We start from the raw sequence: 23,802 nt of genomic DNA on the forward strand, positions 1-23,802 counted from the left end.
GTGTGATTAATTTTTATATTCACCCCACTAAGCCATGTTTATGTAATACATGTAACCACATCTTAATTTTTTTTATGTTGCCTTAAAAAGGATTCTCAACCCCAGTTCATCTGCTAACAAGTTTATTTTACGGTCATAATTCTTTATCAGCAAGAACAGTGTTCACAGACATCTGATCTTGTTTGTCTTTTCTTTTCTTGCTCAAGGTTTTAACGTCCGTCTGAGTGGTCAAGATGTTGGCCGTGGAACCTTTAGCCAGAGGCATGCGATGATTGTTTGCCAGAACACAGATGACATGTATATCCCTCTGAACCACATGGATGCTGATCAGAAGGGGTTCCTAGAAGTACGATGTTTCAGCTGTCTAGTTCAAAGAGAAACCTGAGAATAGAGAAAAGGGGCCCCAGGAAAGGAGATGGTCCGAGTCATACAGTATATAACCCTGTACATCAAAAGGGCATGTTCCAATAACTAAAGAATTTTTCTTCTCTGCCAGGAACTCAGAATTTGTAAATGGGACCACCAGATCTGGGACGCTGACAGCTGTCTGCCCTATTTTTGGTCCACCTTTTTTCTCTCTCCTGGGTCTTACCTCAAGCCTGTCCTTTCCGATCTGCAATGGAATAGTCCTGACAGCCACTTTCTGTTTATAAGCAAGCAGTATAAATTAGATATCTGTTCCCTGGATGGAATGGACATTATAAACATCTTTGTAGACATTAGCAAACATGACCTGCAAAGAGCTGTTCTATGCATTTTGGAGGATTTAACAGAAGTAGGGGATAGGGACCTTACAGTGGGTGAGACAACATATATTATATTACTACCACCTAGTACGTACCAGGGCCTCTGCTGTGTAACCTAGGCTAGATTTTTCTCCAAAAAGGAAAGACAATGGTTCATGAGATTTCAATTGTTCAGGATTTCAGTCTGGAGCCACAAAATGGCTTTCCTGGTTTCCTAAGCATAAAAGAAGAGTTCTTTACCCAATGGCTGGTATGGAGTAGGCGTCTGATAAATGTTTATTGGCTTGACTTGAGTTAGTGCTCCTCAGCCTGGGTGGCATCCCGCTGCTGTGCCGTTCCCCCACGGTGCAGATCCTGCCTGGCTGTGCAAGCATGCTTCTGTGCAGAGATGAGGAAGACAGGACCGTCTAAACCAATGCCGGGCCCTTGCTGAGTAGCCTGCTCATGCTTGTGGCCAGGGGAACTGCCTTTCCTTAACTAGTAGATGATCTTGGACAGGGACATTCTTTCATTTCCATATACCAGTTTGCTATTGGAATGGTAGATGCCAATCAAAAAGAAGCTTTTGTTTTGTGATTTCCCGGACTCATTTTCAGTTATAGCAGTCCCTGAACTGCTATAGTGTTTCTTCTTGCACAAAGCACATAATATTCCCTCTTATCTTTTTTCTCCTTCCCTTTTCCCCTAGCCAAGTAGATTGTAGCAGCTTCCTCACCGAGAACAGTATGAGGGTGGAAACAGAGCCTTCTTCTCAGATAGTTCCTTCTTTTGTAGTATTCTAGAAAGCAAATGTGCCACCTCTGACCCACGTGTCCATGTGTCTCTTACCTCCTCTTTTGTATTATTTTTCCTGGGTTAGGTGAGCAATAGTCCTCTGTCGGAAGAGGCTGTGCTGGGATTTGAATATGGAATGAGCATCGAAAGTCCCAAGTTACTGCCCATCTGGGAGGCTCAGTTTGGTGATTTCTTCAATGGAGCCCAGATCATATTTGACACATTCATCTCTGGAGGTTAGTAGCTGCATTAGCATTTTCGGAATGCCTGCTGAATATAAGGCACTGTGCCAAAGCACTGGCAAGAAATTTTCTTTGATCATTTTTTTTTAAATGGATGTACATTTACTTTGTAAATGCTATTTCCTGGAGCAAAAAATAGCACTAGAAAGTCTTTGTACTTCTTCATGCCCTGTTGCCATTTTCCATAAATTAGGATTAAGGAATTTGTGCATCAGATGGTTGAGAGTTTATTTTTAGTCCTTAACTGAAAAATAAGCTTTTAGTCCTTCTATACACTGTCCCTATTTTTTGTATTTGCTTATGAGTGGATACAAATGTCACTATATCTCCTACTGTTGCCCTTTACTGGCTTTATCTTGTAATCAGCCTTTTGTTATCTAGCCTAGTGAGAGATACATTGATGTAAATAACTTATAAAAAGCAAAAAATTGGGGGCAGTAAGTGCCTCAGTAGATTCATAGCCTAGTCTAGAGGTGGGAGGTCCTGCGTTCAGATTTGGCCTCTGACACTTCCTAACTGTGACCCTGGGCAAATCACAACTGCCATTGCCTAGCCCTTATTGCTTTTCTACCTCAGAATTAACACACAGTATTGATTCTGAGACGGAAGTTAAGGGCTTAAAAATAATTAACCCCATGGATTTGAGGCTATGGCTTTCCACCCATCTAAGGAAGCCCTACAGAGATGGGCTTTTCCTAAGCTTGTTAAATCATGGAAAAATGAGAATTCCCCTTTGGGAGAACTAGGAGAACAGTTTATTCATCTGTATAATGAAAGGGTAAGACTATGTCACCTCTTAGGACCCTCTCAGCTCTAAAGCATATTTTCCTATGAAGTGTAAGAGGTCTATTGCCAGACCTGCTAGACTTGTGGGGTGGAAGGGAAGTCTGAGTATGCTCCTCAAGGTAAAAGTTCTGCCCCCATTTGCCTCAGTGCCCCAAGAAAGCTCTTGCTAATAACCCTGATGTCTTCAGAGTTTAGAGCTGAAATCTGTTGTGAAGACTCTGCCCATTCTTCTGGCAGTTAATGATTGGCAATGCCACTGAGTTATCATATCGTGGTCACTCCCCTGTGCCCCTTGGGTAAACTCCTCAGCGAAGAAGGGCACAGCTTCAGATCCAGTAGAGGACGGCTTCTAGGCACTTGTATTTAAGTAGGAATGTGGATAATGAGAAATTGATTATTTAGATCAATACATGCAGTATGTATGTTACATTATATGCTTTCCAATGTGCTTACAGGGAAGACATTTATGTTCATATGTAAAAGTTTTGCCCAGACTTGTAATTTCACCAGCATAGGGAGCTCCCATTGAGGAACTTCCTCTATCAATATGAATGGGCACCTTCTTTGCAGCACAACGTTGAGAGGTCCGCCCAGGATTCCAGAGTCCGAATGTGTCAGAGACAGGGTTTAACCCTGGGTCTCCTGTCTCAGGCCAGCCCGCTCTGTTCTCTGCTCTCCCGCCTCTCATGTACTGTATATACCATGTAAATTCTGGTTTTACTTGACAAGAATCCCCCAGGTTAGGTAGGCACAAATGACTTGTCATCTGTATCCCAGGAAGGAATCCCTGACTTGATGAAATCACAGATCCACGAAATATTGAGATAGGGCACACAGCTGCCATTAATAAACAAAGTAGATGACAGCTTTTAACATTCAATGCCTTGAAGCTTATTTTAGGCAGCGAGCTGGAACAACTGATAGGGCTCTGGTTCTGGAGTCAGGAAGACATGAGTTTAAATTGAGGCTCTGACAGTTAATAGTTGTATGACTTGAGTAAGTAACTTACCCTTAGTCTGCTTCAGTTTCTTTATCTGTAAAATGGGAATAATAATTATCTCATGCGGGTGTTATGAAGGTAAAACAAGCTAAAATACATAATATATACAGTTAACAGACCTTTTTGCAGACCTTAAAATACTATATCCATGCAAGAAGTTCTATTACTAATGCTTTAGGTTCTTTCTACTGAAGAACAAAGAAGTTTGTTTTCACTCGTGTAAGAAGTAGTTATGAATTTTTCTTCTGGGAGAATTATTTCCCATGTTTCAGAAATAAGTTTGTTCGTTCACCTTTGGATTTTGTTTGGAAGTGACTAGGCTCAGCTACTCATTCTCTTTCCTCCTTGGGAATGTTAGCCTGTACCTCTACCAGTTATACTATTTTTATTAAGCTGCTTTGGATAGTATCACATAGGACCACTCAATTAAACTAGACAAACCCTAAACTGCTTTCTTTTTTTTTTTAAACCCTTACCTTTTATCTTGGAGTCAATACTGTGTATTGGCTCCAAGGCAGAAGAGTGGTAAGGGCTAGGCAATGGGGGTCAATTGACTTGCCCAGGGTCACACAGCTAGGAAGTGTCTGAGGCCAGATTTGAACCTAGGACCTCCCATCTTTAGGCCTGGCTCTCAATCCACTGAGCTACCCAGCTGCCCCCACCTAAACTGCTTTTTTAACCAACTAAAGTAATATTGCTTCCTGGGAGTTGAGGGGGAAGGTAGTGTTTACTCCATAATTTCATAAGCTTTCCTCTCCTGTATCTTTCCCAGGTGAGTCCAAGTGGCTCCTTCAGAGTGGCATTGTAATTCTCCTTCCACATGGTTATGATGGGGCTGGACCAGACCATTCTTCCTGTAGAATGGAGCGTTTCCTGCAGGTAGGTTCAAATGTGGGGGCATGTTCCCCCTTCCAATTTCTAGAAACCTCTTTATCATAAAAACCCATACTTTCAATTTTAGAATCAATACTAAGTATCAGCTCCAGGGCAGAAGAGTGGTAAAAGCTAGGCAATGAGCATTAAGTGACTTGCCCAGAGTCATACAGGGAGGAAATATCTGAGGTCAAATTTGAACCCAGGACCTCCCTTCTCTGGGCCTGGTGCGAAAGGGAGAGAGAGAGAGAGAGAAAGAGAGAGAGAAATTCCTTTGCTTGAACTATGCATGTTTGTGGTGAGTATTAGCATTTTCATTTTGTTATTATTGTTCAATTAGAGAGAGTCATTGAGAGGAACAAATTATAAATGCATGTAAAAAGAAATATATTTTTAAATTAATATAACAAAAATAAGTAGAATGACATATATTAATTATGTGTGTGTGTGTGTGTGTGTGTGTGTGTGTGTGTGTGTGTGTGTGTGTGTATGTATGTACCTATTTCAACATATTGTGGTGTTAGTACAAGGAAGCTTTGACCTAGGTAGGGCTTCCTCTTCTGGACAGCTTAGGAGACCCAGTACAGTGAGAATGCTTAGCTGGGGCAGTTCAGAGATTCCTCAGTTTAGCCTCTCTTCCCTCTCTTTGTCTTGTTGCAGCGTGAGTGCCTGAGGCTGGTACACTGTGCAGTACAGGATCTTTAGATCCTTTTTGGTCGACTCGTTTAAAGTGACTCCAATCATGTTTCCCTTGCTCAGGCTGCTTTTCAGTCAGAGCAAGAGTAAAGAAAGCTGACTTGGAAACCTAATGTAAAACTAGAATAAGGGAGCTGAAGACAAGAGGCCCCCATTGTAATAGCTCACATTTACATAGCACTTGAAGGTTATGAGACACTTTTTTTTCCCATTTGAATTAGTTTATTTAGTCAATTTAGAATATTATTCCTTAGTTACAATAATCACATTATTTCCCTTCCTCCCCTCCATCACCAACATATACCACAATGTGTTCAGCCATTCCCCAATTGAAGGGCATCCCCTCGTTTTCCAGTTTTTTGCCACCACAAAGAGTGCAGCTATGAATATTCTTGTACAAGTCTTTTCCCTTATTATCAATTTGGGGTACAAACCCAGCAGTGCTATGGCTGGATCAAAGGGCAGACAGTCTTTTATCGCCCTTTGGGCATAGTTCCAAATTGCCCTCCAGAATGGTTGGATCAATTCACAACCCACCAGCAATGAATTAATGTTCCGACTTTGCCGCATCCCCTCCAGCATTCATTACTTTCCTTTGCTGTCATGTTAGCCAATCTGCTCCGTGTGGTGTGGTATCTCAGAGTTGTTTTGATTTGCATCTCTCTGATTATAAGAGATTTAGAACACTTTTTCATGTGCTTATTAATAGTTTTGATTTCTTTGACTGAAAATTGCCTATTCATGTCCCTTGCCCATTTATCAATTGGAGAATGGCTTGATTTTTTGTACAATTGATTTAGCTCTTTGTAAATTTGAGTAATTAAACCTTTGTCAGAGGTTTTTATGAAATTGTTTCCCAATTTGTTGCTTCCCTTCTATAAGATACTTTTTTTTTACAGATATGGAAATAGGTTTACTATGGAATGTCAGTTTCAATGTCTCTGACTTTTATAGAGATAGCTGGGTGGTTCAGTGGTGAGAGTGCCAGACCTAGAGTGAAGAAGACTTGAATTCAAATCCAGCCTCAGACATGTACTAGTGGGTGACCCTGAGCAAGTCAATTAACCCCCATTGCCTAGCCCTTACTGCTCACTCTTCTTCACTATTGGCAGTGGAGCCAATAGACAGTATTCATTCTAAGAAGGAAAGTAAAAATTTTTTTAAACCACTCATTTAAAATTTCATTTTTTTTTGGCCCCGAGTAAGCAATCAGGAGGCCCCAACTTACTTTTACAATGTGGTCTCACAAGATTGGAGAGATATATTGAAACTTCAGTAAAACATCTTAACATTTTAGTGAACAAAGCTTGCTCAGTGACAATTACCACAGTTCACTGATGTCCAAACAGTTCACTGTTGACCTTAAAATCTTAAGTCAGGGTAATTAGGAGAAAGACAAAGAAATGGAAGGAGGTGGGCAGAGACAACTGGAGAGAGGAAGACTAGTGAATGCTATCTCATTCTCAACACATCAGATCTAATTTCAATGGCCATTTAACTAGAGGGGGAAACAATTTTCCTCCTTAATTTACCTTTACCTTATCCCAGTGATGGCAAACCTATGGCACAGTTGCTAAAGATGGCACAGAGAGCTCTTTGTGGGCATGTGGCAGCCCTTCCCCTCTCCCCCGCCCAGTCTATTACTAAAAAGGCAGAGGGACTCTGGTGGAGCTGCTTCCCTCCCCCTTTTCCACCGCACCTGGTGACATTTTTTTCACATCCCCCATCCCCCCCCCCCCCCCCCCCCCGTGTATGTGTGTGAGGGACACAGCACTTGAAATTTGAGGGGTAGGATGTGGAAGGGGCTCAGCACTCTGTCTCTAAAAGGTTCCCCATTACTGCCCTACCCTTCTGTGCCCAAAGAAATGAGTGACAAGATGGGAGGTAAAAAATGATAATGATTATATTGGGGGGGTATGTGTATGTGTGTGTATCATTTTTCCAAAGATAAAGAGATCTGTAGGACTGTTTTGTTTATGTTGTCAACAAAGCCTTTGTAGTTTCATTTTTTGCTTCTTAGTTATTAGGATGACATCAAGATTAGATGATATGTTAGACTCTGGCTTTCCTAAAAGTGGACTATAAAGTCTGGAATAAATTTGAATGATCATGGGCAATGCAGGCCTTTGTTTGAAGGAAGTAAACTTAATTATTTAAATTGTTTTTATTTAACATCTTGTATTAATGTGCTTTAAACGTGCTCTTTCCTACAAATTTCCCATAAGTTACATGAAGTAACTAGAAAAGCCCCAAGAATATCTTCAGATCTGAATATAATTTGCACATATCTTCAGTCAATTCAAAAGTTTAATTAGACTTCTATTATCATCTGTGTCCTTTTTTTTGTTTTGTTTTCTCCTAATTTAGTCTATCTTAGATTCCCCACACTAGAAGTAAAACAGAGGCTATGGGATAGGACCACAAAAAATCTTCACTGAGGCAGTGAATGCTTTGGGCTACAATTTGAAAAACAATTAACAAACCAACATTAGCTTCTCTTTTCAGGGTTCATTCCACATTATGGAAGAAAAAGAGAAATATTTCCTTATTTTAAAAAATAGAATTGCAGTTGAAAAAGATGATATTTTCCTGTTTTTCTTTTTTTTCTCTCCATTTCTCAGATGTGTGACAGTGTGGAAGAAGGAGTGGATGGAGATAATGTCAACATGTTTGTTGTGCACCCAACTACTCCAGCCCAATATTTCCACTTGCTCCGAAGACAGATGATTCGAAATTTCAGAAAACCCCTCATTGTTGCTTCTCCAAAAATGCTACTCAGATTCCCTGTAAGTGGGAAGAACATAGCTAAAGCAGTTTCTGCTACTTATTCATCCATGATGACACCTTCTGCTCTTCTCTTTCTCAATGCCAGCTCATTTTCTGAAGTATTTATAGACACTAGTGAATTGTCTAGCTGCCTTCATTTCTTTACCATAAGTCTGGAAATGCACATAGTTCTCATTTACCCTTTGTAGCGATGAAGAGGGAAATTAGATCAGTCTGGTTAGTGCTAGTGTGGTTAGTACAAGTTAACCACTAGGAATGGTTAACTAACTACCTTAAGAAACTGCTCCCAAAATCATCCATGCAGCAAGTGGATGACTTATCTATTTGATTTTTTACCTCATGTTTTAGAATTGATTATAAGTATCAGTTCCAAGGCAGAAGAGTGGTAAGTGGTAGGCAGTTGGGGTTAAGTGACTTGCCTAGGGTCACACAGCTAGGAAGTATCTGAGACCACATTTGAACCCAGATCCTCCCATCTCCAGGCCTGGCTCTCTATCCACTGAGCAACCCAGCTGCCTTTGATCTCTTGTTTTTAATATGGTTAGAGTATGTTGAAGTAAGTAGGTGAAATTATGGACTTCCTTCGAGTTTATAGGGTTTAGACTGGAGTCCAGTTATAGGGGTAGAATCTTGTTTTAATAAGCAGAGATGTCATAAAAAGGGAAGTCTACTGTTCATATACAGATTGATTGATGGTCCTTTTACCTCTCAAAGGTAAATGCATTCTAAACAGGGTATCCTCGTTAAACCAACAAAATTTTAATTTAGTGGAAAATCAAGTGTAACAGAAAAATTTCAGGCAATATCAGGGATAGTGGTTTTGGTCAAGAAAGCCAGCATGTTAGACAGAGTGGGCCTAGAGTCTGCTTTTCCATCATGGTTCTGTTTTCACGTTCTTCTTTTCTTTTCTTTCACTCAGGAGCCTCCTGCTTCTCTGAAAGCTCTACACCTTTCCCCAGAACCTCCCATGCCATCAAAAGTAGGAGATGTTGCATTGGTGCTCATGAGGATAGATGGCAGGAGATGGGAAAGAGGTGGCAACCACTTTTTTACAGGTTTTTTCTAGATTAGGGACTGAAGTTGATGCTTGAATGGGACATGCACTTGGATTATTTTATCAATAGTAGTAAAGTAGAACTCATAAGAGCCCCCATGACCAACAGCTGATTGGTCTTTCAGCTGATTGACTGAGATTAGGGGAACAGTGTTTGGCCATAGAAGAGGGCAAAGCTGACTGAATCTTAGAGGGATAAATTCAAAGTCAGTGATGCCTTGCCCAGAACACTGAAGATTCTCCTCAGTCTCCTATGGCCACTGGTGCTATCACGAATCCTACTAACAGAGGAAGTTACTTTGTGAGTAATTATGCTGCTATTTGCAACCAAGGAAGGGCACCATTTAGCTTGGTTATTTAGGGAAAAGGAAAGCTAATTAACAGTGTGCTGATGATAGGCATAAGAATGACTATAATTATACTGTTGTCTCAGTACTAACCAAGATTGTCTGTTAAGAGAGAAACAGTTCTTGGTAAGCTTTTAGAAAACAGAAAGAAGCCCAGATCTAATGCTCTTCTAGGCCAAGTGTTTTCTCTTTCTGTTAATATTCCTTTGGCTCCTTCCCCAGGTATAGAACAAATTTGGGTGTTCTTGGTACTTTTCTTAGAGGAATTTGTGGTGGTATAGATAGAGTTTCGGTTGTATATGTGACAAATTTAGCCAAGACCCCACTAAAGGGGCCATTTTAAGAGCCCTGTTTTGTGCCACAGCCTTGACTTCCTTAGTATAAATACTTTTGGTTAGTTTGCTACGATTGAGTCACAGATATTTTATTGTAAAAATATTCTTATGTCTAGGAGAATCCTGGAGCTAGCTAGAGCCAGCTCATGAGTCATTTGCTAGTAAGCATTTGCATACTAGAAACCTCTAAATCAGGGTGTGATTTGTCATTTTGTTGATTGTCTAGACTTAAGAGAGTGATGGAGGAGATGTTAATAATGAGGATTAAACTTAGAAGCAGACTATGTTCACAATCCCACCTCCCATCTCAGAGAACTGGATGTTAAACATTATCAGCACATCATTGTTTTCTTTCCATGTTAGCTGGCTGAGGTTTCTTTTTAACTTATAATTTAAATGAAAATCAACTCAAATCCTCTTTATATCTAGAGCATCTTCAGTTTTTTTCTAACATAACCTTTGCTGATATTTTTTTCCTATTTAGGCAGCTGTGTCAAGTTTTCAAGAAATGGCACCAAGGACAACATTCAGACCTGTCATTGGTGATTCTTCTGTAGACCCTAAAAAGTAATTTGACTTCTGTCTTTATTCTCCATTGTATTTTAATGAGCAGGAAAACAAATATAGGGCAATGAATTCAGAATTATCAAGATTTGGTAAGAGGCCTCTGTGTGTGTGTGTGTGTGTGTGTGTGTGTGTGTGTGTGTGTGTGTGTGTGTGTGTGTTGCTTTAAATTTATGGTAAAAAAAAAAATCTTTTGGGCAGCTGAGTAGCTCAGTGGAAAGAGAGTCAGGCCTGGAGATCGGAGTTCTGGTTTTAAATGTGGCCTCAGACATGTGCTAGCCATGTGACCCTGGGCAAGTCACTTGACCCCCATTGCCTAGCCCTCTTCTGCCTTGGAACCAATATTTAATATTTGTTCCAAGATAGAAGGTAAGGGTAAAAAAAACAAACAAACAACAACAACAGCCAAAAAAACCACTTACTATCCTAAAAGAATTTGTTAGCAAAAGAAATCAATAGAATTTCTGCTTTATCCTATGCCTTTTTACTATTTTCTTCTGATTGGACAGGCAGTTTGGAGGAATTGATTAAACTAGGGTAATATTCCAAAATACATCTAAACACTTTTGTAACACTAAGATTACTAACGTCTTTGTTATAGGCTGTTTGATGTGACCTTTTGTTTTATGAAATTGTTATATTTTCAAGGCCAGGAATAATAATTTGTGTTATTCTAGGATCCTACTATAATTCCAGTTTTGTAAGACATACAACAAATTCAAGAGCTTTTCCTAATGTAGGGAAGGTGGGCATGGATATGGGTGTGTAGGGAGGGTGTTATCTACTCAACTATATGCATAACATACATGGTAAGTAATATGTATCATAGACATGCAAGGAAAGAAAGTTTTTATGTTAAGTCCTGGGATACAAAGACAGAGCTCTCATTCTAATCATCAGTGCTTTTAATTACTAATATATAGCACAAAGTACTTTCTTAGTACTTTAATAAGTTTCTTTTGCCCTTAAAATACGTACCTTTTACAGCTTGAATAGAAGTTGCCCCCCGTTTCCCTTCCCAACCTTCTTTTAGGAATAGGAACTGAGAGTCAGACTTGGCTGTGCCCATGAACTAAACTGACTATATTAAAGATGTTTAACTTCTGTAGAATCAGAGATGCATTTGGCCTCTTGTGAAGCCTATGGATCCTTTCTCAGAATAATGTTTTTAAATGAATAAAATAAAAAACATAAAGTTACAAAGGAAACCTGTTATGTTGAAATAAATATGTGATTTTCTTCCCACCTAAGTATGTGAATTCTCTGAAATCTATCCATGAATCTCCCAGTTAAGGTCCCTGTTCTAAGTAGAATCTACTCTTTTAGTCTTATGACTTCCTGGTGTATAAACTCTGTGTAGGGCAGAAGAAACCAGGCCACAAGAGCCTTTCCCCCATTTTTGCCCTCTACACACACCATGACAGCCATACAGGGGACAGAAATTCAAGGCTGGCACCGTTTCCAATGGCTTCCAGCTTCTGCACTTTCCCTCATTTGTTCTGCTCTCATGCCAAGGCCATAGCAAGAAACACACTTGAAAGAAGGCCTGCCTCTCCCCCTATACTTAACATTCACAGCCTCCAAGCCAACTTTCAATCTCTGTCACAAAACCCAGTGTTCTCCTGCCTTCTTGGGAATTGTAATCTGCCCTTTTCCACTACTCCCACAGGCAGGGAGTAGAGAGATGAGGGGACAATGGACAACTAGTACCTCCTGCTCCCACTGACTCAGCATCCTATTCTCCAGACATCCTGTTCTCCTGATACAAGGTCCTTTTAAGATAGCAGGGACTCAGTGCCCTGAGGAGGGAAACTTTAAATAATGAAAGCTGGGGCACTCAGTGGATAGAGCACCAGGCCTGGGGTTGAGAGGTCCTGGATTCAAGTATGGCCTCAGACACTCCCTTGCTGTTTGACCCTGGGCAAATCACTTAATCCCAATTGCCTAGCCTTTACTGCTCTTCTGCCTTGGAACCAATTCTTAGTATTGATTAGAAGATAAATGCTTTAAAATAATAATAAATAAAATAAAATAATGAAGGCCAAAAGGTTTAGTTGAATATATAATAAATGAATCCTATTTTGTTTTATTAGTTAAATATTTGAAATTATCTTTTTTCTTCCTCTGAAAGGATATGATTTGTTTTTACTTTGATCTGTTATCAGTCAGTTAACAAGCATTTATTCAGTGTTTACAATGTGCCAGGCACTTATATTAAGAGCTAAAGACGCAAAGAAAGGCCCTGCCTTCAAGGAACTCACAATTCCTTGCAAAAGACAATCTATAAACAATGATTTCCAAACAACAGATATTGGAAGTTATCCTAAAAGAATCTCATCCAAAATAAATCTGAAATTCAAGGAAGAATTTCTCAATTAAAAAGGTAACAGAAATGTACACAATGACTATCATAATATTAATCAAGTCAATTTGGGGAGACTAATCATCAATGTCAAAGGCAAGGGACATGGCCCTCCTATCTGTTAACAACTGATAAACTATTTTGTGGGGAAAGTATATTTTGTAGAGGGCATTTCTTTGGTGTTTTGAGGAAGTATCTGCTGTGTCAAAACAAATAGTATCAATACACTTCACAAAAACCAATAAAATTTAGGTAAATTACATGTGTGTATATGTATGTATGTATGTATGTGTATAAAGATTTTTATTCCTCTGTTCTTCTTTCCCCATCATTGCCCAACAGTGTTAAAAGCATAGTTTTCTGCTCTGGAAAACACTTCTATGCTCTCATGAAACAAAGAGAAAATTTGGAAGAGAAGAAAGACAACTATGCTATCATCCGAATAGAAGAACTTTGCCCTTTCCCACTAGAAGCCTTACAGCAAGAGTTGAGCAAATACAGAAATGCCAAAGGTAAAGGACGTTGGGGCCAGATTTGCATGAAGAGCTACCTAACTTCAAGTTACTTTCTTTGCCCTACATGCCACTTCGTGCCCCCTTATTTTGGGGTTAAAATGATGATTAATGTTTCTAGGATGTCTCACATGTATTTCCTGGATGACTAAATCCTGACGTTGACAAAAAGAACTTTCTATTCACCACATAAATTCTTTTTGCCAGGGTGATCATAGAGATTTTATGCATAGTAACATTTCAACTATCCTGAAAACTTGCTTTTAAAAAAAATTATTTATTTTAAAAGTATTTTTCCATAGTTACAAGATTTATGTTCTCTCCCTCTCACCTTTTCTCTCCCCTCCCCAGAGCTGCCAAACAATTCCACTGGGTTATACATGTATTATCACTCAATACCCATTTCCATATTATTCATATTTATAATAGAGTGATCTTTTAAAACCAAAACCCCAAAACATATACCCATATAAACAAGTGATAAATCATATATTTTTCTTCTGTGGAAAACTTACTTTTTTGAAATACTTATCTTAGATTATGGTTACATCTCTCCTATATTTGTGACATGGTTGTAGTAGACTTAAAACATAACACTTTGCCTCTAACACACACCCTTCAGTGGCTGTTCCAGATCTTCCATTTTTGTTCAAGTCTTCCATACCACCCTCTTTCCCACTCCCTTTCAGCAGAGAACTTTATCTCCTATTTTACTAAGAAAAAGAGCCTGTTTGCCACAAATCCCCTTTTTACCTAGCCTCTTTCACAAAACTCCATTACATTGTCCAGAATTCTCTTCTTTACTAACCTCTCCACTTACAATCCTTTCCTTTCTTGTCATTTCCTGGAGATTGCCCTTTTGCTACTCTCTTTTTCCCTTCACTTTTGATATTTTCTTATGTCATGGATCCTTCTGTGCTGTCTACAAACATACCCATATTGCTCTGACCCATTTAAAAAATGGCACTACTACCCTTACTACTACTATCACCATTTCCTCCCCTTTTTTGGTCTGGACTTGAGATGTAATTACACAACTGCCAATGAAGGAACTCCTATCAGTACATATAAGTAACTCTTTTGCAGCCTTTATTCATAAAACATTGTGCTGTGTTCTAAGAGGTTAAATGACTTGTTTAGACTCACACTGCCAGTCTGTTCCAAAGGGAGTAGTTGAATACAAGTGTTCCTGACTCCAAGACTACCCCCATCCATGATGCCACACTGTCAGTAGATACACAAATTAGCCTATGTTTCTTCTCTCCCTTATATCCTCAGTTCTCTAGAAAAAGTCATCAAGGTCCTATACTCTGCAGGATCTGTCTGCAGCACATTTTACTCTATTGATCATTTCCTCTCAGGTACTTTTCTCCCTCAGCTTTCATAACACTGCTCTCACCTGTTTGTCATCCTCCCTGTCTGAACCCTCCTGCTAAGTTTCCTTTTCTGTATCATCCTTCTCTTACCATGAATTTCCCTCTAATGCTTTTTATGGGCCTCCTTCTTGACTTTTTCACTCTCTTTTGGTGATCATTAACTTCCACAGCTTCAATTATTCTCTCTACTGAGATGATTCTCACATCTATATAGCCAGCCTTCATTGCATTCCTGAAATCTAATCCTCATTGACATCTTCACCCAGATTTCTCAGAAGCATCTCAAAGTCATTGTGTCCAAAATTCATCTTCTTACCTAAACCTTCCCTCCTTCCAAACACCCCTATTTTTGTTGAGGGCACAACCATCCTACACAGTGTAACAGATCATTTAAAAGAGGGGCCAGTAGTCTTCATAGCCCCTGAGGACATCACTCTTTTTTACAATGATGTTTGTAATGGTGTTTGAGTCAACAAAAGATGATCAAATGCTGTCTAGTACATTCCCTTTAAGAAGATGTATTCTTTAAGAAATAAATAATACATTTTACATAGTATTGGTTCCAAGACAGAAGATAAGGCTTAAAAAAAAGAAAAGAAAAGAAAAAGAAAAAGAAAAAACTTGGTAGCACCAGTTAATAGAGGGGCTAAGGTTAACTCTTCAGGACAAACCATACCGTATCATTTTGGAAAGGGATGCATATTTGTGTACATAGAGAGTTGATGGGAAGTTCTTTCCCTTGCAGATTTTATTTGGAGTCAAGAAGAGCCGCAGAATATGGGTCCATGGTTTTTTATCTCCCCAAGATTTGAAAAACAGCTGGCTTGCAAGGTAAGACTTTTGAATTTTTTTTTATTTTGCTTTGCTTTTCTAGCATTTTTATCTGGAAATTCAATCCTTACTTGCTGTTTAATTCTGTTTCTTAATGTGCATGTTTATACTTTCAAAGAAGCAGCATATTATTATAGATAGTTGACCTTTGGAGTCAAGAAGACCTGGCTTTAAATAGTATCCCTAACCGGTCCTGGTTATGTGTGGCCCTAGACAAAGTACTTAATCTTTCTTTGCTGCTGGCAGCTCTCTAAAGGTATACAACAAAGGCCAGTCTGTATGGGTACTGGGGGCTTCCTCTTTAGAAATTCCTGCATAGATCTGAGCCTCCACAAAAATTCACACAAATGAATCATTATTTCAGCAGAGAGGAGTACAGTCATTTATCAAGCTATATATGTGTGTATGAAAGCAGCATGTCCCCCTCGCCTTGTCTCTTCTGCTTCTATTAAGTGAATCTCAACTTTTCTCAGACTCTACCTTGGAACATTATCTTAAGGTTATGGTTAAGGTTATTCCCCATTTAAACAATGGTGGTACTTGATCAGGAATGTATCCGGAATTCTAACATTACTCCACCCATACTTAGGCATACTTTAGGGGAAGATAAAGTTGTAAACTCCTTACTGAACAGTGAGAAAGTACTTATGAGAAAGTACTTAGCCTATACTTATAGTGAGGCAAAAGCCCTTAAGCTAGATCTATTTTTAGATCTAATACACAGGTGCTAAGTACCTATGAAGGTCAAGTTAATCACTAAAAGGTCAGGCAACTTGCAAGGGGCAAGCTTAACAAAGAGGTGAGAAATACTCAGAAGATATAATCTACCCAGAGAAGGTGAGAACTAAAAACTAAGAATGGGCTGTTCTAGGAAAAGCGTCTACTGTGATTGGTAGATGTGAAAATTTAGGGGAGGTGACACAAGAGAAATTTATCTTTAAAAGGAGCTGTCTGAACTAGTTCAAGTTAGTTCAATTTAGTTCAGCTTTGGTAGCTGAATTGGAGATCAGGAGTCAGAGGAGGCTGCTGGGTCTCTGAAAACTAGAGTTTTGCTTGGAAAGATCTTGTGGTGAGTGATTAAAGACTGACTTAGTTTCTCTCTTAAAGAGCCTTTTCCTACTATTTCCTCTTACTCTGTCTCTTTCCCTTTCCTTAATTCCTTCATTTGTATTAATTAAAATCTCCATAAAACCCAGCTGACTTGGGTATTTCATATTTAGGAATTTTTCCCATGGCAACCACTTATTTTTGATATAAAATCAAGACACTAAAAATTATCTTTACAGTTTGGGCAATTCACAGTCTTGAAACCCATATTTTCGTGGTCACAATTATTTGATTGCTCAGGATTTCTTGACCTAGAAATAGGGTTCCTGAGCATTCTAAGAGCAAAGTGTTCTAGGTGACCTGAATGATAGATGATGCATTATAAACTGTGCTTAACTTCTCTGGAATTTTAATGACAGAGGGATTGGGAGATCAACATTTTCTCCTCTAGAGTTGTCTTTAAGACTGGTACGTGTCTAAGACCAAACTACAGCAAGTATATACTACATGAGGGAATTAGAAATTTACAAATCGTGCTTTTCATCTTGTTCTAATTGCACATTATTAAAAAGTTTCTAGCTTGGTTAGTGTAGTTAACACACGTGTTTTTAATAATGGTGTAAAATTTAAGGGGAACCAAACTTGAACCAGATTCAAACAGTTCTAACAGCAGCTAAAGTCAAAATAGAAAGCCTTATCTCAACAACTAAAAGCAACTAATTATTAGCATTGCCAGTTTTAAAATACACACACCATTAAAATTAACCTTGAAACAGCTTGTCTATAATCTATTCTTTAGCCATGATCCATACTTGAGTTTGCTATAATTTAAGTAAAATATGTTACATATATGTGTATATGTGTGCATATAAGTATGTGTATATGTATATATATATATATATATATGAATAACTCTCAAATATGATTTTTCCCCGCTCTTATCACAGCTCCGTTTGGTGAGCCGGCCTCCTTTACCAGCACCAGCTGTAGGAATTGGAACCATACACCAGCAGCAACAGGAAGAGATTCTCACCAAGACCTTTGCTTGAAGTCTCTCTTTGAAGAAATGTTAACAGAAACTGCCTTAAAAAGAAAGGCTTCTGTACCTAATTTAAGTTAGAACTCCCAGGCTATTTTCCGAGAAGTGGGACTTTCCAAGGACAGCTAATTGCCAATAGAGAAAACAGGCTGGAGAAGCTTACATATGAACTTTTTCTGAATATTTAATTTGTTTACAGTTACACTATTTGGCCAGGGCTATGCTGTCGAAATAAGGTATAGAATTGAGGCAGTTTTCCAGATTGGTTCCCAAACTACTTTTATCCTACTATTCTGTGTATGAATGCACAAAGGATCTGTGATTTCATCAGTGTTTCTGATTTGGAAACTTTTTCTACCAACACAGGCCATAACAGATTAAATCCGTGACTTACCAGAAAAGTCAAAGGGAGTTATTTGAGATATATAAGGTGTCCCCAAAGTCTCAGTGCAGTTTGAAGCTTTAATACCTTAAACTATTAAGCTTTAATAGCTTAAAACTGTGCTGAGACTTCTCAGATGCCTTGTTTAGTATTTCATATACTGGCTGATATTGATCGGGATTACAGCCAATAAGTTTGAGAGACAGCATTTGAACTCATCTTCCTGATTGCAAGACCAGCACTAGATCTTCTGCCAAGCTGCCTTTACAATTTTCTAGATTTTACAAATGAAATGTTTTCATGTGTGAGTTACAGTTGTGTATCATCACAGTTCTTCACCTCACTTGTTACATTAAGCCTACCCTAGTTTCATTGGTTTTCCCTTTCTTCCTTCCCACAATTCTTCTGACTAATAACTTTGGATTCCAGGATGTGTTAGAATCTGGAATGCTTTCTATTAAAGCTATTTTTAAAAATGTTTCACCAAGTGCTTTAAGACTACTAGGTCATTCCTAATATATGTTCTTAAAAGACTAGGGTGCTTCACTCGTCCAGTTATAATTACCCTCTTTAATTAAAGGGTTTGTGACCTGTAAGCTCCAGTGATGTTGCTTTTCAGTTAGGTCAGGTTTGGGTGCTTCCTGGTAAATGACCTGAAACCTCTTATCAGAGGATCCTTTCTGTCTCTTCCCTTTAGGAGTCAATCATGAGGGAATGGTGGCTATTTGGGGGTCTATGAGAAGCACTATCTTCTTTGACAGAGGAAACTTCCTGATCCAAGATTCTCAGGGACTATTAGAGGTCACTGTCCTTACAGAAGAATTCTGAAATGATATCTTGGACTAAGTAGGTTTAGGCCAGTGTAGCTGAACCAGTTACAAACCCATTTCATAACAGGAAATTTCCACCAGGCCTGAGTACCTGCACCTTCACTGCTGTTATCCCCAAGGGTAAGCCAAAGATAATGGAAAGCTGAAAAAGACCTATCCCATCTATACTTTTTTTTTTCCATTTTTATTGCATATCAGTGAATTTGCTCATTAGCTCCTCCTGCTTTGGCAACTGGTTTATCACTAAGTGTTTTTTTGCAGCATACAGTGGCAATAAGCCTGTGTACTGATGAAAGTATTATATACAATAGTAACACTAATTTTCCTCTTATTCATTTATGTTCCATCTTATGTTCCATCTTAATGTTCCATCTCTGTGAAAAGAAAGAACTGTGCCAGGCATAAATTGCTAAAATTTCAAAGGTCAGTGTAAGGTGAGACTTGTTATTACTGAGTTCCAATTTTAACCTGATTAATTTTAAAGCTGTAACACAATCTAATCTTTTCAAACCTCTGCAGTTTTTTGAGCAACAGGGAATTTTGGAAACTATGAATACATGATCAAACAGCCTTCTTAAGCCTCTTTCCCAACTTTTAATTCTATAAATTAATCATTTCCTCCTCTTCATTTTACTCCTCCATAACTTTAACTATGAAAGATAACAACTCATTTTTTCTTTTGTTATCTTGATATTGCTCACTTCCAATTATATTTTGGATGTGCATGCAGCAAAGAAATGTCCAAAGAGTTTTAAATAAAATGTTTCTTGTTAATTAACATTTATTTCATCTTCTTCATAGATATGTGAAGACTTTTGAATTAATTAAAAATACTTAAAATAATCTATCTTACCCATTCCCAGTCTCACAGGTATTCATGTATATATTGAAAGAAAATCCAAATTTGCCCAGAAAGTATTAAAATTGGTTACATCTAGCCTCTTGGGGTTTTGGGGAAAACATAAAGAACTCTTTGACTTGCAGAATTTAATAACATAAAGCTGTTTACCAAAACTGTTATGTTCGGTGAATGAAAAAAATGTGAATTCACAACTATGAAAATACTTAGATTTGAATAAAATCACTCTTTTACTTAAGATACCGATATTATTTTTGATTATTTGTAACAACAAGGATACTTAAAACCTGTTATGAATACTCTTTAAAGGCTCATTACATTTTTTTCTAATTACATGACAACAATTTTTAACATACATTTTAAAAAATTTTGAGTTCTAAATTCTCTCCTGACCTCTTCCCCTACCTCTTCATTGAGAAGCAATGCAATTTGATATAGATCATACATGTGCAGTAATGCAAAACATAATTCCATATTAGTCAAATTGTAAATGAAAACACAGATAAACAAAAACAAGAAACATAAAGTTTAAAAAAGTATGCTTCAATCTGCATTCAAACTCCAGTTCTTTCTGTGGAGGTAGATAATATGAGTGCTTTTGTAAGGATTTTTAAAGAATTTTAAAAATAATGTGCACAATTACCTGCTAATTATTCCCTAAGCTGTCTGCTTTCTGAGTAGCTTTTCACAAATCCAGTTTTCTTAATGTGAGGAACAACCAATTTTTATCATAATATTTTAACTGCTTTTCTATCCTGTCTTTGCTCCCTTATCTAGCCCTCAATTTCACAGAAGTACTTTCTTTTTCAAAGTACCTTGCATTTGATACCAAATTAAGCCTTTTTAAAAAATCTAAATGTGTTTCTGCTATTGACAATGACAGCATTTTTAGCCCATTTCTAGAAATATTTTCAGTGATGGTTAGTATTTGTATCAATTGGAAATTTAACAATCTTGTAATTCCCTTCTCAAGGATAGAATACTTCAGAGGCATAGGTAAGTGTGCCTTTAGTTAACTTGAAATCTAGCTGGAGATCTTCTCAATAACTTTATAAAGCTATTTCAAGCAATCAGCTAGTATTGTCATTAAACATCTATTCTGTTCCAAGTGTTGTGCTTGCTATTCCTAAATGTAATGAGGGAATAATGCTAGGATGTCTATTTTACTTGCAGGAAATGTTCAGTCCTAGGACAAGTTTTCTTACCCTTTTTTTCAGTGTTTGCAAATATTGTTTCAGTTGAAATTAACATTATTCATTGGTTTGCTGAAGATAAACCCTAAAGCTTTTGTTAAGGATGATTGGTGATTCACAAAAAGAATTTAGTGTTTCAGAATCTAGCTGCAGCTTTGAGCCAAAGCCCTTTTCCTTTAGAGAGTATAATTCAGGAAAAAGTATATCATATACTTCTATCACCTTTGAAGCCCTCTACACTATTTTGCCACAGTCTCTGATAGCTGTCTCTCATCAAAGTAACAGAATTCAGGTTGGGATCAGCAGCAAAGAAAGAAGAGTAGGCTTTTCACAGGAACCTGGAGCTGTGGCTTTACTTCTTCAGTCATAGTCTGGGAGGTATGATGTCTGAGGAAAAGGCTCTTCTTTTTCTCCTGGAACCTGAGCTGATTAATGCATCACACACATATGTGTCTCTTGTATGCCTAGCCCTGAAGAGTCCTAGATGAAAGACCTAGATCAAATTCAGCCTTAGATAAATCAGTAGACATTTGACCTCAGACAAATCAATTAACTTTTCTGATCCTTCAATTTCCTTTTGAAGATAATTACAGCTGTCTCACAGAGTTGTTAGGAAGCTAAAATGAGATCATATATGTGAAGTACTTTTGTAACTATGTAAATGTGAGCTATTATTAATAAAACTTTGAGAGGACAACATCTCTCTCTTCATGGATCATATTATAGTCCAAGAGAAGAATATAATACACCATTAGAGTACAAAGTAATTCATAAGTGCTTAACAGTGGCAATGGCAAAGTTCTTTTTGAGATTCAAGGATTGGTCTGGAAGCTTCCTGAAGGAAGTAGTAGTTAGGATAGGTTTTAAGAGATGTGAAAATTAAACATGGAGAGATAGATCATATAGCTAGTAGCAGCTTATAGAGCTAAAGAGTAGGAAAGGAGAAAATCCTGATAGGAAAAAATTGGGCCCAGGACTGACCATGTTGTTCATGTTTGATTCTTTATGACCCCATTTGCAGTCTTCTTGGCAAGGAACTGGAGTGATTTGCCATTTCCTTCTCCAGCTCATATGACATATGAAGAAACTGAAGGAAACAGGATTAAAAAATTTGCCCAGTGTGGAACAGCTTTAGTATGAAGCTGGAAGGGAACTCAGGTCTTCTGACTCCAGGCCTGGTCCTCTACTGTATCACCTAGCTGCCCAATTTACCCTTCTAACTGATTATACTACCCTTTCATTAATAAACTCTGCTGGCTATCTATTACCTTCAGGATCAGGTATAAAATCCTCTTTTTGAGTTTCAAAAGTCCTTTATAACTTGCCCCTTTCTACCTTTCCAGTTTTTTTATACCTTACCTACTTCATCCTTCTTGTCCCTAACATACAAACACTATCGACACTGGCCTCCTTGCTTTTCCTACCACAAGACACTCTATCATCCAATTCCATACATTTTCTTTTTTTTTTCCAGTTGCATGCAAAAATTATTTTTAACATTAAAAATTATTTTTGAGTTCCAAATTCTCTTCTTTCCTTTCCTCTCCCTTCACTGAGAAGGCGATTTGACATGTTATGTGTGCAGTCATGCAAAACATTTCCATATTAGTCACATCATGAAAGAAAACACAAAGCAAACCCTCCCCCTCTCCCAAAGTAAAAAAACCATATGCTTTAATCTGCTTTAATTTAGACTCCATAATTGATTTCTCTGGAGGGAGATAGCATTTTTCAATCATAAGTCATTCAGAATTGTCTTGGATCTCAATTGCTGAGAATGCCAAGTCATTCACAGCTGATCATTGTATAATGTTGCTGCTACTATGTACAATGTTCTAGTTCTACTCACTTCCCTTTACACCAGTTCATGTAAGTGTGTCAATATCCTGCTCCTCATTTCTTAATAGCATGATAGTATTCCATCACAATCATATACCATAACTTGTTCAGTCATCCTCCAATTGATGAACTTCCTCACAATTTCCAATCCTTTGCCACCACAAAGAGCTGCCATAAATATTTTTGATATAAGACATTTTCACTTGCTGACCCCCATATTTGGAACTCTCTCACTCTTCCTACTGGCTTCCATGGTTTCCTTTAAGTGCACTTTCTGCAAGAAGTCTTTCCTAGGCCCCCTCAATTCCAGGGCCCAAGATCGGCTCCAGTTTTTCTGTCTATATCATGGTTTGTTGTCCATGATTGTTTGCACTTAGCTATCCCCTTTAGATTATGGACTCCTTGAAAGAGGGGCTGACTTTTACCCTTATTATTATTTTTTTTAATTTAGCATAGTACCTGACACACAGTAGGCACTTCATAAGAGTTTATAGACTTATAGTCATAGTAGGTTTGTAGAAGGGGCTGTCCTTCCCGCAAGGGGTTTGTAGGGAGACCCCCCTCCCTGAAATAAAAAGAGCTCAAGGAGGTTTACCACAAATTTAGAGACAAAAAAAAAAAAAGATGGCTTGGCCCGCCCCCTGCTTCACGACGGCGCTCCCATCCCCTAGAACCGGCCCTGCCCTTCTTAATGCAGGAGGTGGGGCCAAGAGGGGCAAGTAAACTATCAAGAGTGCAGTCATTTCTCTTTTACAGTTCTTGTAGGTTAATACCCCTTTGCCAGACGAAATTCTGATCCCACAACCCCTGCCTGCCTGCCTCCCGCCCCCGCTACCCAGCCTTTTTTTTGTTTGTTTGTTTTTCCGTCTTGGGATAAACGACAACCTTTCAGCCACTACCAACCCCATAGACAAATCCAATGTCAAGTTGGTGACCTCAGACCCCTCCGCTGGCTCGGACGGAGTGGGTTTCAGGTCCTTCCTCGGTCAAGGCGTCCCACAGGTGCCTGATCGAAACGCTGTAACTAAGCGAGCTAGTCTTCTACTACGGTGGCTGCAGCATCTTACAAGCAAATCAAGAAAAGCAGGGCGCACCCTGCCCCTATTTGGCAGGAGAAGATATCTCATCTGAAGAAGAGGTGGGGCTGGGAGCGTGCGAGATGATAGTTGGTCTGAAAACTCTCTAATTACCGACGGTGACCATGGCAATTGGAGAGGCGACAAAGGCAGTTGCCAGAAGTGGTGGTGGTGCTGAGCGGAGCCCGTAGTCAATCGCTACCTGCCCCTTTAAAAATGGGCGGGCCCGAGGAGGCGGGGAGGGCAGGACCT

At 38.6% G+C, this 23,802-nt stretch overlaps 1 protein-coding gene and 1 long non-coding RNA gene across 2 annotated transcripts in view; one reads left to right on the top strand and one right to left on the bottom strand.

The window, feature by feature from the left end:
- Nucleotides 1-19,680, top strand: part of DHTKD1 (dehydrogenase E1 and transketolase domain containing 1) — a 57,802-nt gene extending 38,122 nt beyond the window's left edge. The window contains exons 10-17 of the mRNA XM_001367853.2: nucleotides 207-346; nucleotides 1,606-1,756; nucleotides 4,321-4,427; nucleotides 7,739-7,903; nucleotides 10,125-10,207; nucleotides 12,909-13,078; nucleotides 15,200-15,285; nucleotides 17,280-19,680. Of these exons, the coding sequence (XP_001367890.1) occupies nucleotides 207-346; nucleotides 1,606-1,756; nucleotides 4,321-4,427; nucleotides 7,739-7,903; nucleotides 10,125-10,207; nucleotides 12,909-13,078; nucleotides 15,200-15,285; nucleotides 17,280-17,381 (1,004 nt within the window). The 3' untranslated portion in view covers nucleotides 17,382-19,680. The remainder of the gene's footprint in view (nucleotides 1-206; nucleotides 347-1,605; nucleotides 1,757-4,320; nucleotides 4,428-7,738; nucleotides 7,904-10,124; nucleotides 10,208-12,908; nucleotides 13,079-15,199; nucleotides 15,286-17,279) is intronic.
- LOC130454571 (uncharacterized) lies at nucleotides 106-23,734 on the bottom strand. The gene is made up of 4 exons (XR_008912223.1): nucleotides 23,410-23,734; nucleotides 3,558-3,582; nucleotides 593-643; nucleotides 106-381 (listed from the first exon to the last, which is right to left on the bottom strand). It is a non-coding gene; the product is annotated as an uncharacterized LOC130454571 (long non-coding RNA).
- Nucleotides 23,735-23,802: the final 68 nt, after the last annotated feature.

The sequence above is a fragment of the Monodelphis domestica genome, chromosome 5 (assembly GCF_027887165.1).
Source record: "Monodelphis domestica isolate mMonDom1 chromosome 5, mMonDom1.pri, whole genome shotgun sequence".
In the NCBI taxonomy this organism is placed as follows: Eukaryota; Metazoa; Chordata; class Mammalia; order Didelphimorphia; family Didelphidae; genus Monodelphis; species Monodelphis domestica.